Below are 18,461 nucleotides of genomic sequence, written 5' to 3'. Positions count from 1 at the left end.
GCAGATATGGTAAGGCTAAAGTAGATAAAAGTCATGCACAAGCAGTGTACTCATAGTTGATAATTTTTTTTTTCTTGCAGATAAATGGTATATAGGTTAAATTCTGTAACTACTTTACATATATATACTATTTGTGTATTTATGTACTTTATGTATATGCTAGAGTTGGATAAATAAGTAAATATTATGAGTCCGGGAAATTAAATCAAAGGGGAAATGCTAGAACAAACCCCACAGATATTGTATTAAATTCAGAGGTATCAGTATGAATCAGTATGAATGTAAGCTTGTAAATATAATACACACTGACTGATATAGAAATAAGTATGGCTATGTGTGTATACATGGGTTAGTATATTTTATATATTTCCTTGATCTGTCCACTGAGAAGACCTAGAAGCAGTGACATCCAATAGCCATGAGCAACCCAGTACCCAGATTTTGGTTTCTAAACACCATTCTCCAACAAAAGGGCCAGGGCCTTGGAGAAGTGGTTTATTCTAGTTGTGGGTCAGTGAAAAAACAAGATGAGCCTAAAGCATTTTGTGATGTCAGAAGATAAGGAAATGCTTTTAAAAAAGGAAAACAAAAAACAAAAAAATCCCAAGATGGGTATGTCAAAAGGACACAGGAGTCAACCTGAAAGATCTCAGTGACCAAAGCTGCAAAAATTCAAACAGCTATAGAATAACAATACTATTAGATTATAGCCCAAAGAATAAAAGAAATATCCAGGACCCCATATTGATATGGATAAACAACTAAATAAATAAACAGAGAAGGAACAACTCTTTCTTACAGAATAATTCCAAATAATAAATGTGGAAGGAATAAGAGAAATAGTAAGTCACCATTAGCACATAACAGTAGTAATTGCTCCAGACGAGATCCACCAAAGAACACTAAAATTAGTAGCCAGAAATTTAAGGAAAAGCAAGATATTTAGTTCAAAATATCTACCCCCAAGTATTTTATTCATCATAAAGGGAAAAGTAGTAACTTTACTGCTTGAGAAACCCAACAGATGCCACCTGCCTGTGTGAGCTTAGTGCACGTGATGAGGGATAAGGTGCAGTGAGACTCCTGGTATGAGGCACTAAGAACAGCTCATTCCTTCTCTGCTCATTGACCCAAAAAACCCATAAGCAAATTTAACTATGAGAAAACATAAGAAAGACCCAAATTCAGGGACACAACAAATACCTGATCAGGACTCTTCAAAGAAGTGTCAAGGTCAATGAAAGACAAGGAGAGCTGCCTCAGATTGGACGAGACCAAGGAGACGTGACAAGTCAGTGCCACATGGGATCCTGGACCAGAATAAGGATGTGAGTGGAACAACCAGTGAAATCTGAGTAGTTTGTAGTTCAGCTAATGGCTTCATGCCAACATTAATTTCATAGTTTCGATCATTGTACTCAGGTTATGTAAGATGTTAATGTCAGAGGAAGCTGACCGAGGGATACACCAAAACTCTGTTCTACCTTTGCAACTCTTTTCTGTAAGTCTAAAATTATTTATATGTGAAAAGGTTTTTTGTTTTCTTTTTTAAGCCAAATCACACACATACACCCAACAAAGGAAATATAACAAAGTGTTATTTGGTGAAAAGTTGGAAATCACTGGTTTAGGGGAAGGAACACCAAGAGCAGAAAGGGACTTCCTGTATATAGAAGCTAAACTTCCATTTTAGAGCTGGGTTACCTGAGAGGTAAGAGGCTTGGCCAATGACACAGTGCTTGGAGCTACAGGGACAGAACGAGCACCGGGGTTTTCTGGGTCTTTACAGGCCACTTTTTCCATCCTACCCCCTGCCCCTCTGCTCCAGAGGATGGGGATTTTCCTATAACTGTTCTGATAACACTGTTTCTGCTTCGCATGTTTTCTTAAGTGGATTTCATAATCCTGGTTAGATATCTTTTTGAGTCAAATATCACCCATGTTCCCTGTTGTGGGTGTCTGTTTTAATCATTTCTACCCTCCAGGTGATGACTTATATATTTGACTTACTCTTTTGAGTAGAAACTGGAAACGAGCAAAAGGCCTCCATCTGGAACTTCCACTACCTCCAAAAGCACCTCGCCCACCCTCACGCCCTCCCCTCCACCCAGAGGGCACACAGCCGAGTCCTCAGTGTCCTCCTCCTCATCCCATCGGCAGTCTAAGAGCAGTGGGGGCTCTAGCAGTGGCACCATCACAGACGAGGGTGAGTCCCCCAGAGTTCTGAGGCCTCAGCCTTTCCTCTTCACCACGGTGACCTGGAAGGTATCCTTAATTGCTGTAGCCATCCTACGTCAGGTTTTACAATTTAAAACAAAAACATCTGTCCCTCTCCTTTCTTGATTCTACCTTGTATTTTTGTCTTCACTGTGCCAAAGGTATGATAAGCTCCCTCTTAAAGTTTTTGAATGTAGGTGAGTTTTGTTAATATACCCAGACCTATACTCATAGACATGCCTCTCCAATACCAAATTACATACCTTTCTGTGAACCTTGTACAAATCAGAACTTTGTCAGTTGCAAGTGATGGAATCTTCACTCAAACTGGTTTAAGCAAAAACAAAAGCAAAACAATCATTTGTTGGCTCATATAATGGAGGTACTTAGGGTATGCTTCAGGTATGTGTGGATCCAGGTGCTTTGGAAGTATTTCTCTCCATATCTCAGGTAGGCTTTCTCCAAGTAGCAGCAAGGATGTCCCCTAGCAGCTTCAGGCTTACTTCCTCTTCCTGCTAACTTAGCAATCTCAGCAGAAAGAGTGTTCCTTTCTTCATAGGTCCAGCAAAATCCTAGGGTAAAGGTCATTGGTCTGCCTTGGCTGTATTTATATCAGCTTGGGTCATTTGCCCATCCTTGAGGGTAGAATGTGCTGATTGGCCAGGCCCAGGTCATGTGTCAGCCTTTGGAGCTGGGATCCGGTTGTACCCTAAAGATGGTGGGCAAACAAAAGCAGTAGATGTCCACTACACCCTGAAACACTTGGGAACCTGCATGCTTGAATTGCAAGACCCTCCTGTAGGGATAATGAGGAAGAGAAGATGGAATGGAAGCTAGGACAGGAGTGGAGGCTCTGCAGTGAGGCCCCAGATAAAGATAGGAAGACAGAAAAGATAAAAGAAGAAGAAGAGAAGTATCCCATCCTTTAAAAATGCCCTCTGGTGGCTCCTGGGAGTGAGAAGGGGAAAGGAGGAAATGGAGTTTGGTGAGAGATGGGGCGCTGGCAGGCACAAATCAAGGAGAATAAATTAGGGAGGAAAGGGAAATCTCACTGTGTGTATGGGCCTAGCAAAGGCATTTGCAAGCATCTCACTGCTGCTGCTGCTGGGAGAAAGGTGCTGAGCAGGTTCTGCTCAGAAAGTGATAAATTGAAATCCATTGCATAGGCTCTAGTCTGCATTGAGTTGATAAATGCATGCTGCCATTGGCATCCCCTTTATTTGCGGACTGCCTTTATTGTTTTGTGATATCTAGTACAATCATTTATTATTATCATTATAAAAGCTTTAGCGATTCACTAGCATCCCCATTCCTCCCTAACCATGTTTTCTAAGTGAAGTGTTAAGTTCCCACTCATGAATTCTCCCACCTCAGAGGCTTTGAGAAATCCAAACTCCTGGAGACTCAGTTAGATATTTGTACCCCCACCTTTTTCTGAAAATAATTGAGATAGTGGATATCTGTGCACTGTCCATGCCCATTCTTTTCCTCTCATTCATTATAAAAAAGGGCTTGCACAGCCCTCACTGGGATAGAAACAGGATGACATGACAGTGATTTCTTTTTAAATAAAAAGAAATTTCTCTGGTTTAAAAACCCAGTTTTCCCTCCCAGAGTTCCTGGGTTGTGAGGCCATGAGACCTTTGTCCTGTGGGCATTGGATTCTCACAGGACAGAAACCACAGTCCACCCCCAAATAGCTATTGTTTATATTTTGGTGGGAACTGTGTGGCCCCATCAAGGACCACGGGCAAGCCCTTGCCCTGCCCCATCTTGCCACCATGTGCCTCTGTCTAGACTCTTCCGATAGGAAGGGGTGAATGAAGCCTCTGACGATATGGCCTCTTATTGGTTCCATGACAGCTTCTAGTGCAGGTGCTGCTGTTAGGGTCCCTCACTGTCAGGATGGGGAGTCAGATGCATTCAACATGCTAACATTAAATTATTGTGACACAAGACGGGATCAAACCAGAGTTATCAGCAGAGTGCCTCGGTGGGCTTCACTGAAGGACGGGCATTCAGGCCTGGCCACGAGTTTGGGGCAGTGGTGAGCCAGAACCTATTGCTAAATTGACAGGTAATGTGATTAAACACAACTTTTAAAAGTCAGATTACAACAGCACCAAAAAAACTTATTTTTAAAAAGGCCAGAAAGAGTCAAATTACATAGCTTAAAATTAATGTTTGTGGTATTTTTTTTTATGTATTTGCTCATTTTTCAGTACATATTACTACTATCTGTGCTCTTGAGGTCATTTCCATCTCCTTCATTTATAAAAAACTATATAATTCTTGTCTCTTCCAAGTTCCACTTTTAGGAACATTATGTGGGTAACTTGAAATCAGCTTTGCGGGGAGTATTTGCACCAGGGAAATCAGCAAACACCACCATTTGGGGTTTGATTTATTGTTTTAAAGATTGTCTAGATATAATCTGGACAATGAAGAAAATGTTAATGATGCAGGTGAAACTTAATATGTCATGTCTGTTACATTGTGAATAGCATAAAAAATTGAGAATTTTCCAGGATTTGAAAACCATTGTCTGATTCAGCAAAGATGCCACGTGAAGTTCCAACATATGTATTTGTTGTTTTGTTTCATCTTACACATTCACATAAATGGAACTATGAGCCAGTATTCATGGTGGAACCGTAGTCAATGGCTATAGGTACAAGAGTAGGACAAAAATCACGAAGTATTCAAGATGCTGGAAATGCAACGAAAGCGTTGGCTATATGGAATTTATGAGAAAGAGTGTTATATAATTTATTGTTATATGTAAACTGTGTGCTACACATCCGTTATAGAAGTAAAACCTGCAGTTAACTTGCATACCTACATACATGGAGCGAGCCAGCTGCTAACCATTTACGAGCACACCACTGTGGGGAGAAACTGCATGTGGAGGGGACAGCAGGAGCAAAGGTTTTGTGTCATGAAACTACAGTAGGTGAGGTGATGTGTGGACTGGGACTTGATTCATCTCACTTCCTACCTCAGTAGCAGCTCTTTCTGTGAAGCCTTGAGCTGGTCAGCTGTCCTCTCTTGTCCAGATCCCCTTGTTTGTGCCCTTCACCATAGCGCTCATCACCAATGTGGGAGGTGGCAGAGCGGGCAGGGTAACTCAGGCCTGGTAGCTATACCACTGGGTTTGAATCCCTGCTCTGCTGTGGACTAGCAGTGTGACCTCACCCACGATATGGTAGCCAGCCTTTCTGTGCCTTCCTTCCTTTCCATAAATGGGGACAGTAACAGGGTCTATCTCATGTGATTATTGTGAAAAACAAATGGGTCATCCAGGTACTACTGGATGCCTGACGGTAAACACTGCATCAGCTCTCACCCTCGTTGTATCTTCCCAGCCACGCTGAGCTCCTCCGTAGCATGGACCTTTCCACCCTTGCATGCTCAGCATGTAGTAGGCATGTGGGCAGCCACTGTTGAATGAATGAATAAAAAAGGAACCCAGGCCTCCTTACCTCCAGTCTACTCTTCTGTGAACTGCACCCACTGTCCCAGGACCTTTGTACTTGCTGTTCCTGCTGCCTGGATGCTGCCTGGTGCTTTCCCTAGATAACTGCACAGCTCACTCCTTCACTTACTGTTCAGATGTTACCTTATAGAAGAGGCCTTCCCTCACCACCCTCAATGAAACATTCTCCCTTCCCCCTTCATCTGCACCATGCTGCTCTGTTCATCCTTGCTGCCTTTGGCCTGTCTTACTTGTCCTATTTTGGTCCCTGTTGAGTCCCCGGAGCCTAGTCTGGTAAATCACTATTGAATGTGTGAATGAATGTTTCTTCAGGGCTCAGATACTGGTCTTGCTCTCTTTTCTTTACCTCCTCCCACCCTCCAATATCTTGATAGCCAAAACCCCTTGTATTCCTTGCACCCCTCTGGCTCTGCTGTTCCTCTCTGAAGCAGCCTTCCTTCAGGAAGCCCCCAGCTTCCTCACACTTGAGCCGAACCTCAATTCTGGCCTGCAGCCCATCCGCCTGCTCTGCTCTGGTCTCTCTCTGCGAGCTGACAACTTGCTGGCATCAGCATTTACTGCAGGTGCAGCTACCAGCAGTCAAAAAATCATAATTAAGAACTGTGCTTGGACAGAAGGTGGAGTTTTCGTCCCAGCAGCACTCAGAGAACTTGGTGGTCACAGCCGTTGGCGTGTCAGCCTAGTCCTGAACCTCCCCATCTTCTGTCTCTACAGCCCAGTTTGACTTGGGAAGATGACAAGGGTGTGTCCTGAGGGGAGCAGAGTGGCTGAAAGGGGGCTCAGAACCAGCCCCCAGCTTCATCCACAAGAGCGTGGCCTAGACCTGTGCTCTGTGTTGGGGTTTCTTGTCAAATTTCATTTGAAATAAGGTTGCCACTGCTTTATGCAAGTAGGAAGACCACTCTCTTGATAAATTTTCTCAAATTCTAAAATGCTCTTTCACATCTTTCTCTCTTGAAGATGAACTGACTGGAATCCTTAAGAAATTATCGCTTGAGAAATACCAGCCCATTTTTGAGGAGCAGGAGGTAAGGATGTTTTTTTTGAATGTCAGTCTGAATTTTAGCATTAAAAAAATCATCTAAATACGTGGGTTTTCATCCTGCAAGCCTAGATTGATCTTTTTCACTGAGAAAGCTGAGGAAAGAGAATTGGTGTTCTGCACATTTAGTTCAGTTCATCACAGCAAAATCCTGGGAACCTTATGGCTTGTTTTGTTATAACAGCATTCTGTGATTTTGAGCACTGCTCTCTTTAGTAAAGTTTGTGTCTGTCCTGCACCTGCTTTTGTTGAAGGGATTGACTGGCAGGCTTTAGGTTTAAAGCGGGTTAAAATCAAATCCTAATGAATCTCTATTAAAGTGTCTGGATGGAGGGCCTGTGTTAACCTGAGAGAGTTCCTATTGGCTTAAAAGCACTCACACACATTTTAAAAAATCACTGTTCTACAGTTTGGCCATTTCTCAAAATGTTAAATATAAAGTTACCATGTGACCCAGCAATCCCACTGCTAGGTATACTCCAAGAGAACTGGAAACCTTTATCCACACAAAAACTTGAACATGAATGTTCATATCAGTGTAATAGCCAAAAAGTGGGTGACAACCCAGCTGTCCATCAACTGATGAATAAATAAATAAAATGTGTTATTTCTACATAGTGAAATATAATTCGGCCATAAAAGGGAATGAAATGCTGCTTTTAGATTAACCTTGAAAACATGCTAAGTGAAAGAAGCCAGGCACAAAAGGCCACATATGGTACGATTCCATTTATGTGAAATGTCCAGAATAGGCAAATCTGTAGAGACAGAAAGTAATTAGTGGTTGCCAGGGAGTAGGGGGAGGAGAGAATGGGGAGTGATTGCTCTGTGAATATGGGTTTCTTTTTGGAGTGATGGAAATGTTCTAAAATTGAGTGTGGTGATGGTTGCACAACTCTGAGTATACTGAAAACCATTGAATTGTACACTTTAAATGGGTGGATTGTATGGTAGGTGAATTATATCTCCCTCAGCTGTGAAAATTTACCATTTTGGCCAAATAGAACTCTGCTGCAGGCCCACCAGCCACCAGGGTGTAATTGTTGGTTTGGAACGTTCTGGTGCCCAGGTCAGCACAGGACTACTGTCGTAACTGCAGCAACAATCACGAGACTCTCTCATTGTCCCCAACAAGCTTGAGATGCAACCCAGGAGTTTATATTTTGGTTCAAGGAACAGATGAGGTGCCTCAGCTTTCTTCCCCGGGTTGCACGTCCTTCCTGCCTCCTTGTATCTGTGCATCCTTCTGCCTCCTTGGTGTTTTAAACTTCAGCGGTGGTTTTTTGCACTGTCAAGAAATCGCTCTTGTTTGCTTAGGGCCACCTGCTTTTGTTCTATACGCTCCCTGCCCTCTTGGAGTGTACGGAGAACACGTCTCAAGGGACGCTTCTGTTTCTTGAAGTATTTGTTTCACAAGGTGACATTTGTCTTGATTTCTTGGCTTCATCCCCTTTTCTGAGCTGGCCATCCTGGGGGTTCACCTGTCATTCAGTGGTTGCTGCAGATGTCCTGGGGAGCTGAGGTATGTTCCAGATGAGATGTGAAGCTTTTGGGAGTTTCAGAGGGAAGGGAGAAGGTGGGCCTTGCAGACTTGCTGTTGTTAAACTCACCCACCTGAAAGTCTCCATGGCTCCTGGGGTCAGGGAGGTGCTGGGGCCTAAGTGGGGCAGCACTGGGGGAAGGGCCGGAGGCCCCTGGCTGGTGGGTGTCCATGTGCACCGGGGTAGTGTGAGGGTAGCTGAGGTGGTGCCCCTTAGTCACCTGATGCGGGTGCCTGCCCTTGACAGGATCCAGCTCAGCTGCCTCCCCCTGTCCTTTGCTCCTTTCTGGGCAGTGTATAAGCTGGTTAGCACTGTATGAGGTTTGCTGTCTAGATGGATCCACACCCCATGTTCTCTTGAAGGCTTTAATAGGACTGAGGTTTTAACTCTGATGACTGTCCTCGCCCTTACCTCCGTGCCCAGTCCCCACCGCCTCTTAGTCCCGTGCAGAAACTCCTCAAAGCATCTGACATGTAGATAGCGCCTTTCCCTCGTTTCCAGGGCTAGTAGAAATTTCTCCCTATTACTATGTATTTTTAGTTATTGTTGAGAATTTGGAAGAAAGATGAAGTTAATACATGTTCTCATCTTGCCATACAGAACGTGAAGACAGCCTAATAATTTTCATCTTTCTACCTGTATTAGGATGGGTTTTGCTGCATGTATTGAAATATCTCAAAATAATTGTGTTAAACAAAATAGAAGATTATTTTTCCCACGGAAAGTTTGGAAGTGACTCTTCTATTCCACCATCACTAGCATATGTGGTCCTACATAGGCTCCTGAAGCTCCTGTCATTACGTCCGTAATAGTCAGCAGGATGGGAGGAAGGAGCAGGACGACACATTTCTCCTTTAGGTACTTCCCAAAGTACCATAAACCAGAAGTCTGTCACCTGACATATGCTCAGAAATACAGTATTCTAGCTTCATTGGAATGTGCCTAGCTGAAAATTGGGATTTTATTACTAAGAAAAAAGTAAGGCATGAATATTGAAAGAACACTGGGATGTTTCTGCCTCATCCCTGCTAATCCTCCTCAAATACTCAGAGAGGAGAATTCAGGCCCTGGTGCTCACCACCTAAAATTAGCTATGAGAGCTTGGCAGCCTCCAGAGTTGACAGAGGTAAAGGTTAAGAAGGTCAGTGCAGATGGGGAGGCAGTAGAATATTGATTAATGTGGTCATTCAGTCAGTCAGCAAATGCTACTCAAGTCTTTGCCCCCTAGCAGCACCTCTGCCTGACTTTGGCCCCAGGAAAACACAGAAATACCCAGAATACTCTGGGAGCCTAGGAGAGGGGTCTATAGAGGGAGGGCCAGAGGAGGCCTCAACTGAGAGTAAACTGAGCTTTGAACCAAAGAAAGAGGCACAGAGCTGGACGGACATCTGGGAAGAGGGAGCAGGCATGCTCAGAGAGCATCGGCCCTTTGGCTGGGTGCGGGCCAGGCGCACCTGGAGGAGAGAGCAGAGGCAGGGCCTGGACAGTGTGCACGTGGTTCTGTGGGCCAGGGGCTGAAAGCAGATGCAGGCTTGAAAAGTCTGGCCTCTGGTATGAAAGGTGGACAAGGGTTGGAGGGGGAGCTGGAGGCAGAACCACAGAAGGGGGAAACTGGTTAGAAAGCAGTGGGTCCCTGAGCAAGAGGGTTTACATGCAGGCCACCAGAGACGTGCTGAGGAGCCGGCCAAGAGGACCTGCTGGGTGTGGGGCCTCTGCCTGGGATGGCGGGGGAGGGGGTGTCTGGCGGGGTCAGGTGGTTTCTGTAAACACCACGTCACCCGTTCATTCAGTCCCTCCGCACCGCGTGAGCTGCGAAGTCCCAGACAGAGGCGGGGTGGTGGGGAGCACGCCCTTTCCCACTGACTCAAACCTGGCCCAAGACTTTTTTTAATCCAGGAAAGTGAAGTGACTATTAATAGAAGGAAAGACAGGGACATTTTTCAGAAAAAAAATTCCTCTATTTCTACATACATCAAATGTGTTGAGGAAGAGTTTTCAGAATCTTATTCAATATCTGTGAGGGAATAGAAAACAAAGACTAATAAAGTGAAGAACTAAGAGCTTTCAATCAGTTATGAAAATTTTCTTTTAAATGACAGTATTATATAACTGAAGTATAATATTTTTATAATTTATAAATACAGTTTATAAAGCTTTTTTTAAACTCTGCATAGAACCCTGTAAGCTAAGTGGTGGGAGAAGTCATACTTCTTGGTGGGAAACTTAGCTAAAGTACCTGCCCAGGTGCCCCTCCTATGTCTGAGGTCACTGTCATCCCACAAGCAGGGTGGTGGGTACTTACATCATTCAAGTCACATCCACCCTTCCCTCAGCCCTGCCTTGGAGAGACAGATGCTGAAGCAACGAAATCGCAGGAGGCCTGTTAGCCTTTCCCTTGGAGCTGCAGCCTGGGCAGAGATAACAGAAATGTTAGGATTGCACCTGTAGAAGCCAAGGATTGTACAGATTTGAGATGCCTATGTCCTGAGCCCTCCTCTGCCTCGGTTCTCAGTGACCTTTCTTTCCCTTACTGCTTCTGCTTGTTTGTGTTCTCACTGTGTCTTTCCACAGTCTGCATCTCTCTTGTCCTCTGCGGGGAAACGTGGTGAGTACTGCCACACACCCACATTGTCTGCACAGAATCCAGTATTCTTAGACATGCAGCAACATTGGAATTAACTTTCTAATAATCAGACTTGGATTTTTACCACTCTAGCCACCTGTAGTAATGCCTTAGACTTCCCTGACTTCCTGTTTCATTTTCAGGGTCTTTCCCACGTGCTCCTATGCTGAAAATTCCAGGCCAACCTCTGAGGTGGGCTAGTTCTTAATGATATTGTCAACCAAATTTTCAGCATCAGGTCAGGAATTGGAAGTAGTAAATCATAATTAATTCACTGCTAATATGCACTAATAGCTCATGACTATGATCTTTCTGTTGTGGTTTGGGAGAAAGAGGTGTGGCATCGAGCAGATAGCAGTGAATCCTGTTCTCTCTTGCCAGGTGGATATGGAGGCATTCCTCACGCTTACCGATGGTGACTTGAAGGAGCTGGGTATTAAGACAGATGGATCCAGGCAGCAAATTTTGGCAGCGATTTCTGAACTGAACGCAGGCAAGGTATTGATTGTTCCTCACCTTTCTTCTCCTGTTTCCAACAACTGAGAGCTTCACTAGGGTCCCAGACCCTCAGTGTTCCCGAGGCCCTTCGTGGTCTGATTGCATCTCCTCTGACATACATGGCAGATGCCAGCCCCACCTGCACTTTTCAGGGCTAAGTGCTTACTACCTCCCAGTGCAGCCTGTTTCTTTTCCACATCTCTCTTCCCATAAGGTGCTTTCTTCTTAGATTTAGAAAATATTCCCTCTGGTAATTGCAATCCATGTGGCTGGGTACTGCCTTCCAGAGAGCAGTGGAAGCAGAGCCCTTGGTTAAGAGGGCCCCTGGAGCCAGGCTGACATGGGTTTGAATCACAGCTCCTCTACTTACTGTGTTACCCCTGGGAAGTCACACAGCCTCTGAGCCTTACTCTCATCTTTATGGCGTGGGTAATGGGGTTGTTGCCAGGACTAAAAGGCTTTGCAGAGCCCTTGGCACACATACCCATCCTGTTGTTACTGTTGTAGCTGTTGGCATGATGCATTTTTGTCTAATTTAAAATTTCTGTTTCATCAGCTTTAAAGTTAAAGATTAGCAGTGCCCCCAACCCAAGGCCCATGTGTGCAAAGAACAAAAAGCAAACAACACATGAAAAGCAAGTCACCACTCACTCCGCAGACCTTAGTTGTACAGTTGCCTGTGGACTATTCACATTCCTTTGCGTCCTGCTTTCCCCTACTAGGGGACGGGTTTTCTGTCTCTTACTTCAGCACCAGTGTATGTTTGCTTATCTGTTGCTTTTTCTCACTTTATATGACACCTCCCCTCTTGTTGGACTGCAGTGCCATGTCTAGGATTTTGCCATTATAAGTACACTGTGACGGACATCTCTGCCTCTTTCCTTTTTCTTCCGCTGTTTGTTCCTCCTGCTGTGTTCCAGGTACAAGGTTGTCAGCAGGACCTGCTTCCTGGTTCTTCCTCTGTATTGCTGAGTATGCACGGAGATACTGAGCAGACTTATAGCACCAACAGCAAATATATGTTCATGCTGCACTTCATCATCCTCAGGACACCTTGCGTACATTTTCTCAGTTAATGCATGAAGGCTGGTAGCCTCTGCTTCCCTTGCCCAGCTGGTGAGGGAGCAGACTCAGGGAGGGAGGGCGTGTCCTGCTTGTGGGCTAGTGGGCTGCCCCCGCTTTCCTGCAGCACCACGCTCTGTGGGGGCGGCTCCTGCCACACCCTCGGTGACTGGGAGTGGTGGTTTTGTTTGCTGACATCACCATGATTTCACTTGTCTCTAGATTGTGGGTTGGTAATTTAGTTAGCAGTGCTTCAGGCATTTGCATTTTTCCTTGAGGTTTTGCTATTTGTTCTTTTTCCCAAATGTCCTGTTCCTAAATACTGCTCACCTGTTCTGGGAGTCCGGGCTGTCTTACTCTGGGTTAGCAAAGCTGAGTCCCAGAGACAGGCAATAAACCCGGACTCCTGGACCACCACTGCTTCAGCTCTGCTCTTAGAGCATGGTATGTGGTGAGGCCGGCATGGAGGTGGGTGAAAGTGGGCAGGTCATGGCTGTTTGGAAGGGCTCACCCGTGAACTGACGCTCCAGGGTGGCTAATGGGCTTCAGAAACTGAAGCAAGCACAGATGTGTTTGGAGCACTGGTTTGTACAAAAAAAGAGCCTTTTGACTACCTGCTTTGTCCCAGGCACTCTGTGCCCAGCACTGCTCTGAGCACGTCACATCTAGTCATTCATTTAACTTCATAAAAGCCATCGATTCCAGTTTAGAGATGAGAAAACTGAAGCACTGAGAGATTAAGGAACTTGCCTAAGATCCCAGTCAGTAGGTGGTGCAGCAAAGACTGGAACCCAGAGTTTGTATCCTGACCACTATGCTGTCCTGTCTCAGTGTAACCTACAAGCGCATGTCAAGGAGAGCTCCTGATCAGAGTTGGGGCTGGAAAAAGGCCTGGAAGACATCCCAGGGGAGTGGCAAGAAAGCTGAGATCTGAAGGAGGACAGGAACCACTGAGTAAAGGCGAGAAGAAAAGTGCAGACGAGGCAAAGGGAAGCACATGTGCAAAGGCCCTGTGGTGGGAAGATGTTCAGTGCACATAGAAACTAAAGGAGTGCTGGAGCACAGAGAGCAATATGCTTGGTGTGAGAGGGGCCAGATGGACAGATTAAAGTTCTTGGAGGGTCAAGGGTGACACAGTCGAATACGGGCAAGGGCTTTGGGAAGGGGATAGGTGAATTAAGGTTGGGAGCTATGGCTCAGGATTTAATCAGCTCTCAAAGGCCCCACCTCCTCACACTATCACATTAGGGGATAGGGGTTCAACATAGGAATTTTGGGGAGGCACAAACATTGAATCTATAACAATGATCTTCCTTGGCTCCAGCTTACCAGCTCCCAACCAAGAGACCCAGATCCTTCTGACATGCCAGATTTCATGGGACTGCTTAGTCCCACCCATGTCCTTCCCACAGGCAGCATCTGTCCTACAAGGCCAGGTGATTCCACAGGGAAGTAGGTACCAGGGGAAGGAACCAATCTAATTAATCTCTGGGGAAAGGCCCTGTGATTTGAGGGCAGAAAGTACCAAAGTCCCGTGGAAGTGAGGACCATGTATTATAGTGTGTCATAGAGCAAAGGCGTGACTGGCAGAAGTTGAATATTACAACAAGCTTATCTTCTGCTGCGCTACCCTAGGTTACCATTGCAACTATGTGCTGGTTCTTAGGAAGAGCAGAGAAGTCCTTGGGATGAATATGGCTTCCACAGCCTTTAGGTTGGCCTTTGGACACCCTGGGCCTCTGCTGTTCTGGCCTGGACTTGCCTGACCCTGACTTCAGGGCCTCCTGCCTCTTTCCTGGTTGTTTCAGGACACCAGCTTCCCCTTCTTATATTCTTTTTTTTTCTTCTGCAACTCAGCCTCAGCCAAGAGAATACTCACTGTGGCTCAGTGCTCTGTACACATTTGAGAACCCAGACCAAGACATGACAGAGGGGAAGCCCAACTTTCTTTGCCCACCAATGTCTTCCTGGCTGTGGTCCACAGCATGCTGGAGGGTTTTAGAATCAATTTAGTGGTTAATAAGCATTTTGAAAAACAGAATAGGTAGAAAATACCAGCATTTTTGTAGGTAGGAAGAGTAGAACTTGTTTCAATTGTATATATCGACATGTAGCAGGTTGTGATATAGAATGTATTTCTTACACATTCAAGAAAAGTTTGAACATTTTAGTCTAAAACTTTTTAATGTGAATATTAACCTAAAACCTGGCTCAGCCAAAAAAGTAGCAAAGTGCTGTGGACCCTTGGCCTGCAAGCTATGTAACTTCTGGGTGAACCCATCTCAGTATTCAAGTTATAATACATACTCAAATCTGCTTATGAGTTAGTGTCAAATAGCTTATATGTTGGGGAAGGTTAACCAGAAATGATGACTTGAGTTTCACAGTTAGTTGGTCCTAATCCACTGTTTTCCATTCCTATTTTTTGTGATTATCAAAGCCATGCATATTCATTTTACTAAATTTACACAGTACCGAAAAGGTGAAAAGAATTTTTAAAGGAATCACAATCCATTCACCCAGAGACCAGTGCTGTTCACATTGGGAAAGATCACTCTGTAGTGTTTTGTGCCAAATGTTTTTCTTTCTGTGGCTAAGAAAAATTTGGATCCATAATTTTACATCCTACTTTCTTCACTTAACATTAAATATACGCAGTTGCCCATGTCATTAAGAACTCTTTATAATATAATAAATTTGCATTGCATGTACTAAAATTATTTTAAATCCCTACTTGTTGGATATTTAGCTATCCCAACTTTCTATAAATAGTGCTGCAGTGGGCAACTTTGTGTATAAGGCTTTCTAATTGCCTCCTCCGAATAGATGTCTGAAAGTGGAATTACAGAGTCAAAGAGTCTAAATCAAGGTATGTGGTGCTTCGTCCTGAACTGCTTTCCCCAAAGAGCCACTAACCATCCCCACCAGCTGTGGGCGTATGAGTTCTAGTGTCTGTGCGTCATGGCCAATACTGAGTGCTACTGGTTTGTTTTTTAAATTTTTATTAATTTGATTGGCCAAGAAAATGTGCCTTGTTTTAGCTTGTATTTCTTTTTTTTTTTTTTTTTTTTTTTGTGAGGGCATCTCTCATATTTATTGATCAAATGGTTGTTGACAACAATAAAATTCTCTATAGGGGGGTCAATGCTCAATGCACAATCATTAATCCACCCCAAGCCTAATTTTCGTCAGTCTCCAATCTTTTGAAGCTTAACGAACAAGTTCTTACATGGAGTACAAATTCTTACATAGTGAATAAGTTACATGGTGAACATTACAGGGGCAGTCATCACAGAAACTTTCGGTTTTGCTCATGCATTATGAACTATAAACAGTCAGTTCAAATATGAATATTCATTTGATTTTTATACTTGATTTATATGTGGATACCACATTTCTCTCTTTATTATTATTATTATTATTATTATTTTTTAATAATTATTTTTTATTGAAGGGTAGTTGACACACAGTATTACATTACATGAGTTTCAAGTGTACAACACAGTGGTAGAACATTTATATACATAATTCTAGGTTCCAGCTATCACCCTACCAGGCTGTTACAATATCTTGACTATATTCCTTATGCTATACATTACATCCCGGTTACTAATTTATTTTACCATTGGAAGTCTGTCCTTTTTTTTTTTTTTTTTGTGAGGGCATCTCTCATATTTATTGATCAAATGGTTGTTAACGACAATAAAATTCTGTATAGGGGAGTCAGTGCTCAATGCACAATCATTATTCCACCCCAAGCCTAATTTTTGTCAGTCTCCAATCTTCTGAGGCATAACAAACAAGTTTTTACATGTAGAACAAATTCTTACATAATGAATAAGTTACATAGTGAACAGTACAAGGGCAGTCATCACAGAAACTTTCGGTTTTGCTCATGCATTATGAACTCTAAACAGTCAGTTCAAATATGAATATTCATTTGGTTTTTATACTTGATTTATATGTGGATACCACATTTCTCTCTTTATTATTATTATTTTTAATAAAATGCTGAAGTGGTAGGTAGATACAAGATAAAGGTAGAAAACATAGTTTAGTGTTGTAGGAGAGCACATGTAGATGATCAGGTGTGTGCCTGTAGACTATGTGTTAATCCAAGCTAGGCCAGGGCAATAAAACATCCACGTATGCAGAAGATTTCTCTCAGAACGGGGGGGGTGAGGTTCTAAGCCTCACCTCTGTTGATCCCCATTTTCTCACCTGATGGCCCCCCTGCGACTGTGCCTGTCTTAGGTTGTTCCTCCCTTGAGGAATCTTACCCGTCTCTGGCTAACCAGTCATCTTCCGGGGCCATACAGGGAAATGTAAAGTTGGTAAGTGAGAGAGAAGCCTTATTGTTTGAAAAGGTTAGCTTTTTACTTCTTTGCATATTTATGCCCTGTGGCTTCTATGCCCAGTATTTGTCTTGAGGTGTCTTTACCCCTTGGAAGAATTATGATACTCAGTAAATTCGATATATGGCACGAATTCTATTTAAGGGTTGTAATTAGGAAGGAAGAAGAAAAGCTATAGAAGTAGCAGGCGGAAGAAAACCTGGGGAGATTGATTATTTCTTTGACATATCTTCTTGTAGAGTAACTTCAGCATGTATAGTTTTTAAACTACTAAGTAAATTGTGCACACACATTAACATAATAGGAGTACAGTTACGTAACCAAAGCATACCTGTAATTACCAGCCATCACCAGTGAAACCAAGAAAACCAGTTAGGCACCTTAGGCATTTGTGAAAACTTATCTATGATATGGTAGATAATGTCCAACTGAACTTGAACAGTCTGAGAGAATTCAGATAAATTAAAACAACCCATTCCTGGGGACTGTTCACATCCCATATGTTCTTTTAACAGTAAATAGTCTGTAGTTGTAAGATTTTGGAGTGCTACAATTTGCACTTCTCCTAATTCTTGGTTGAGTTCCAACCGTATAGATGCAGTCAAATTTGTTGTTTTACTGTATGCACAGGCCAGCTTAGATATCTCCTTCTTCATTCCCATGGCAAGTCCAGGAGCTGGTGGGATGAGTGCATCTACACCTGTAGCAGTGCGTGGATCTTTGTTGGGGTTTTTTTGATGATCATCTTCTGGCATGAGTCCTCCCGAGAGTGCTGCTTGTATTTCTTTAACTACTGGATAGACTGAATCCTTTTTTCTACTTTGAATGGCCATTTGCTTTTTTCCTTTTAAGAATGTTCAGGCAGGTTCTCTGAAACTCAGGGAGTTTTAAGGGGCAGTTATCGTTATCATTTTTAACAGCTTGGATGCAGGAAACAATTATGGTTTTCATCATCTACAGTTCCCTCTGAAGGTCTGGAGGCAGAGAACCGTGTCTTACCCTGACCTCAGTTCTCAGCACTTAAGGCCAAGGTGCTGTTGGATGACATCACCGCCATCCCTTCTGTTTATTTCTTAGCCTCTGCAGTTTGCACAGTGTCACCCTGTTTGTTATCTCAGGTTGAGCCCCATCACCACGGTGGCACACCACATTACTCCCATTTTATACATCCAGAAACTCCGCAGCAGGGGGTCACGCCTGTGATGCCACCATGCCACCATGAGCGAATGGTAGAGGAGGGGCCCAGGGTCCTCTGACCCCACGCCCGTGTTCCGTCCTCTGCCCTGCAGCCTTTAGGTCTGCGTTGGTGGAATCCTGAGGGCATTTTCCCAGCTTGTTTAAAATTACTTGGGAGGATCTGGGTGAATGGAACTCTTACTGCCCTCTCAGGTACCTGGGAGGCCTCATCAGTGCAGGAGGGTTTGGGGTCTGGGGAGTCTGGAGGGAGACCCCTCTGGGGTGTTGGGAGTCTATGAAATATAAGAAGCAGAAATTTAAAGTCTGGACTCATTCAGTGCCCTATTTTTTTTTCCTTTTTATACTTAGCAGAGAAAAATCTACCAGAGAGTATTCATTTTGAACTTTCTTTATATTTTGACCACATTTATTTGTTGATTTTAGAAAAACG

General features: G+C 43.7%; 1 protein-coding gene across 3 annotated transcripts in view; it reads left to right on the top strand.

Moving 5' to 3' along the window:
- Positions 1-18,461, top strand: part of ANKS6 (ankyrin repeat and sterile alpha motif domain containing 6) — a 53,843-nt gene that overhangs the window by 27,738 nt on the left and 7,644 nt on the right. Inside the window, exons 12-14 of one of the 3 annotated variants that reach the window (XM_036888393.2) lie at positions 2,023-2,206; positions 6,674-6,741; positions 11,301-11,417. In XM_036888393.2, the coding sequence (XP_036744288.2) occupies positions 2,023-2,206; positions 6,674-6,741; positions 11,301-11,417 (369 nt within the window). Of the gene's footprint in view, positions 1-2,022; positions 2,207-6,673; positions 6,742-11,300; positions 11,418-18,461 lie in introns of those variants that run through there. The other 2 variants (XR_005025428.2, XM_036888394.2) reach the window with 2 other exon arrangements.

Source organism: Manis pentadactyla, chromosome 3 (genome assembly GCF_030020395.1).
Source record: "Manis pentadactyla isolate mManPen7 chromosome 3, mManPen7.hap1, whole genome shotgun sequence".
Classification (NCBI taxonomy): Eukaryota; Metazoa; Chordata; class Mammalia; order Pholidota; family Manidae; genus Manis; species Manis pentadactyla.
The sequence above is the reverse complement of the archived record's forward strand: the minus strand, read 5'-3'. Positions and strand labels throughout refer to the sequence as shown.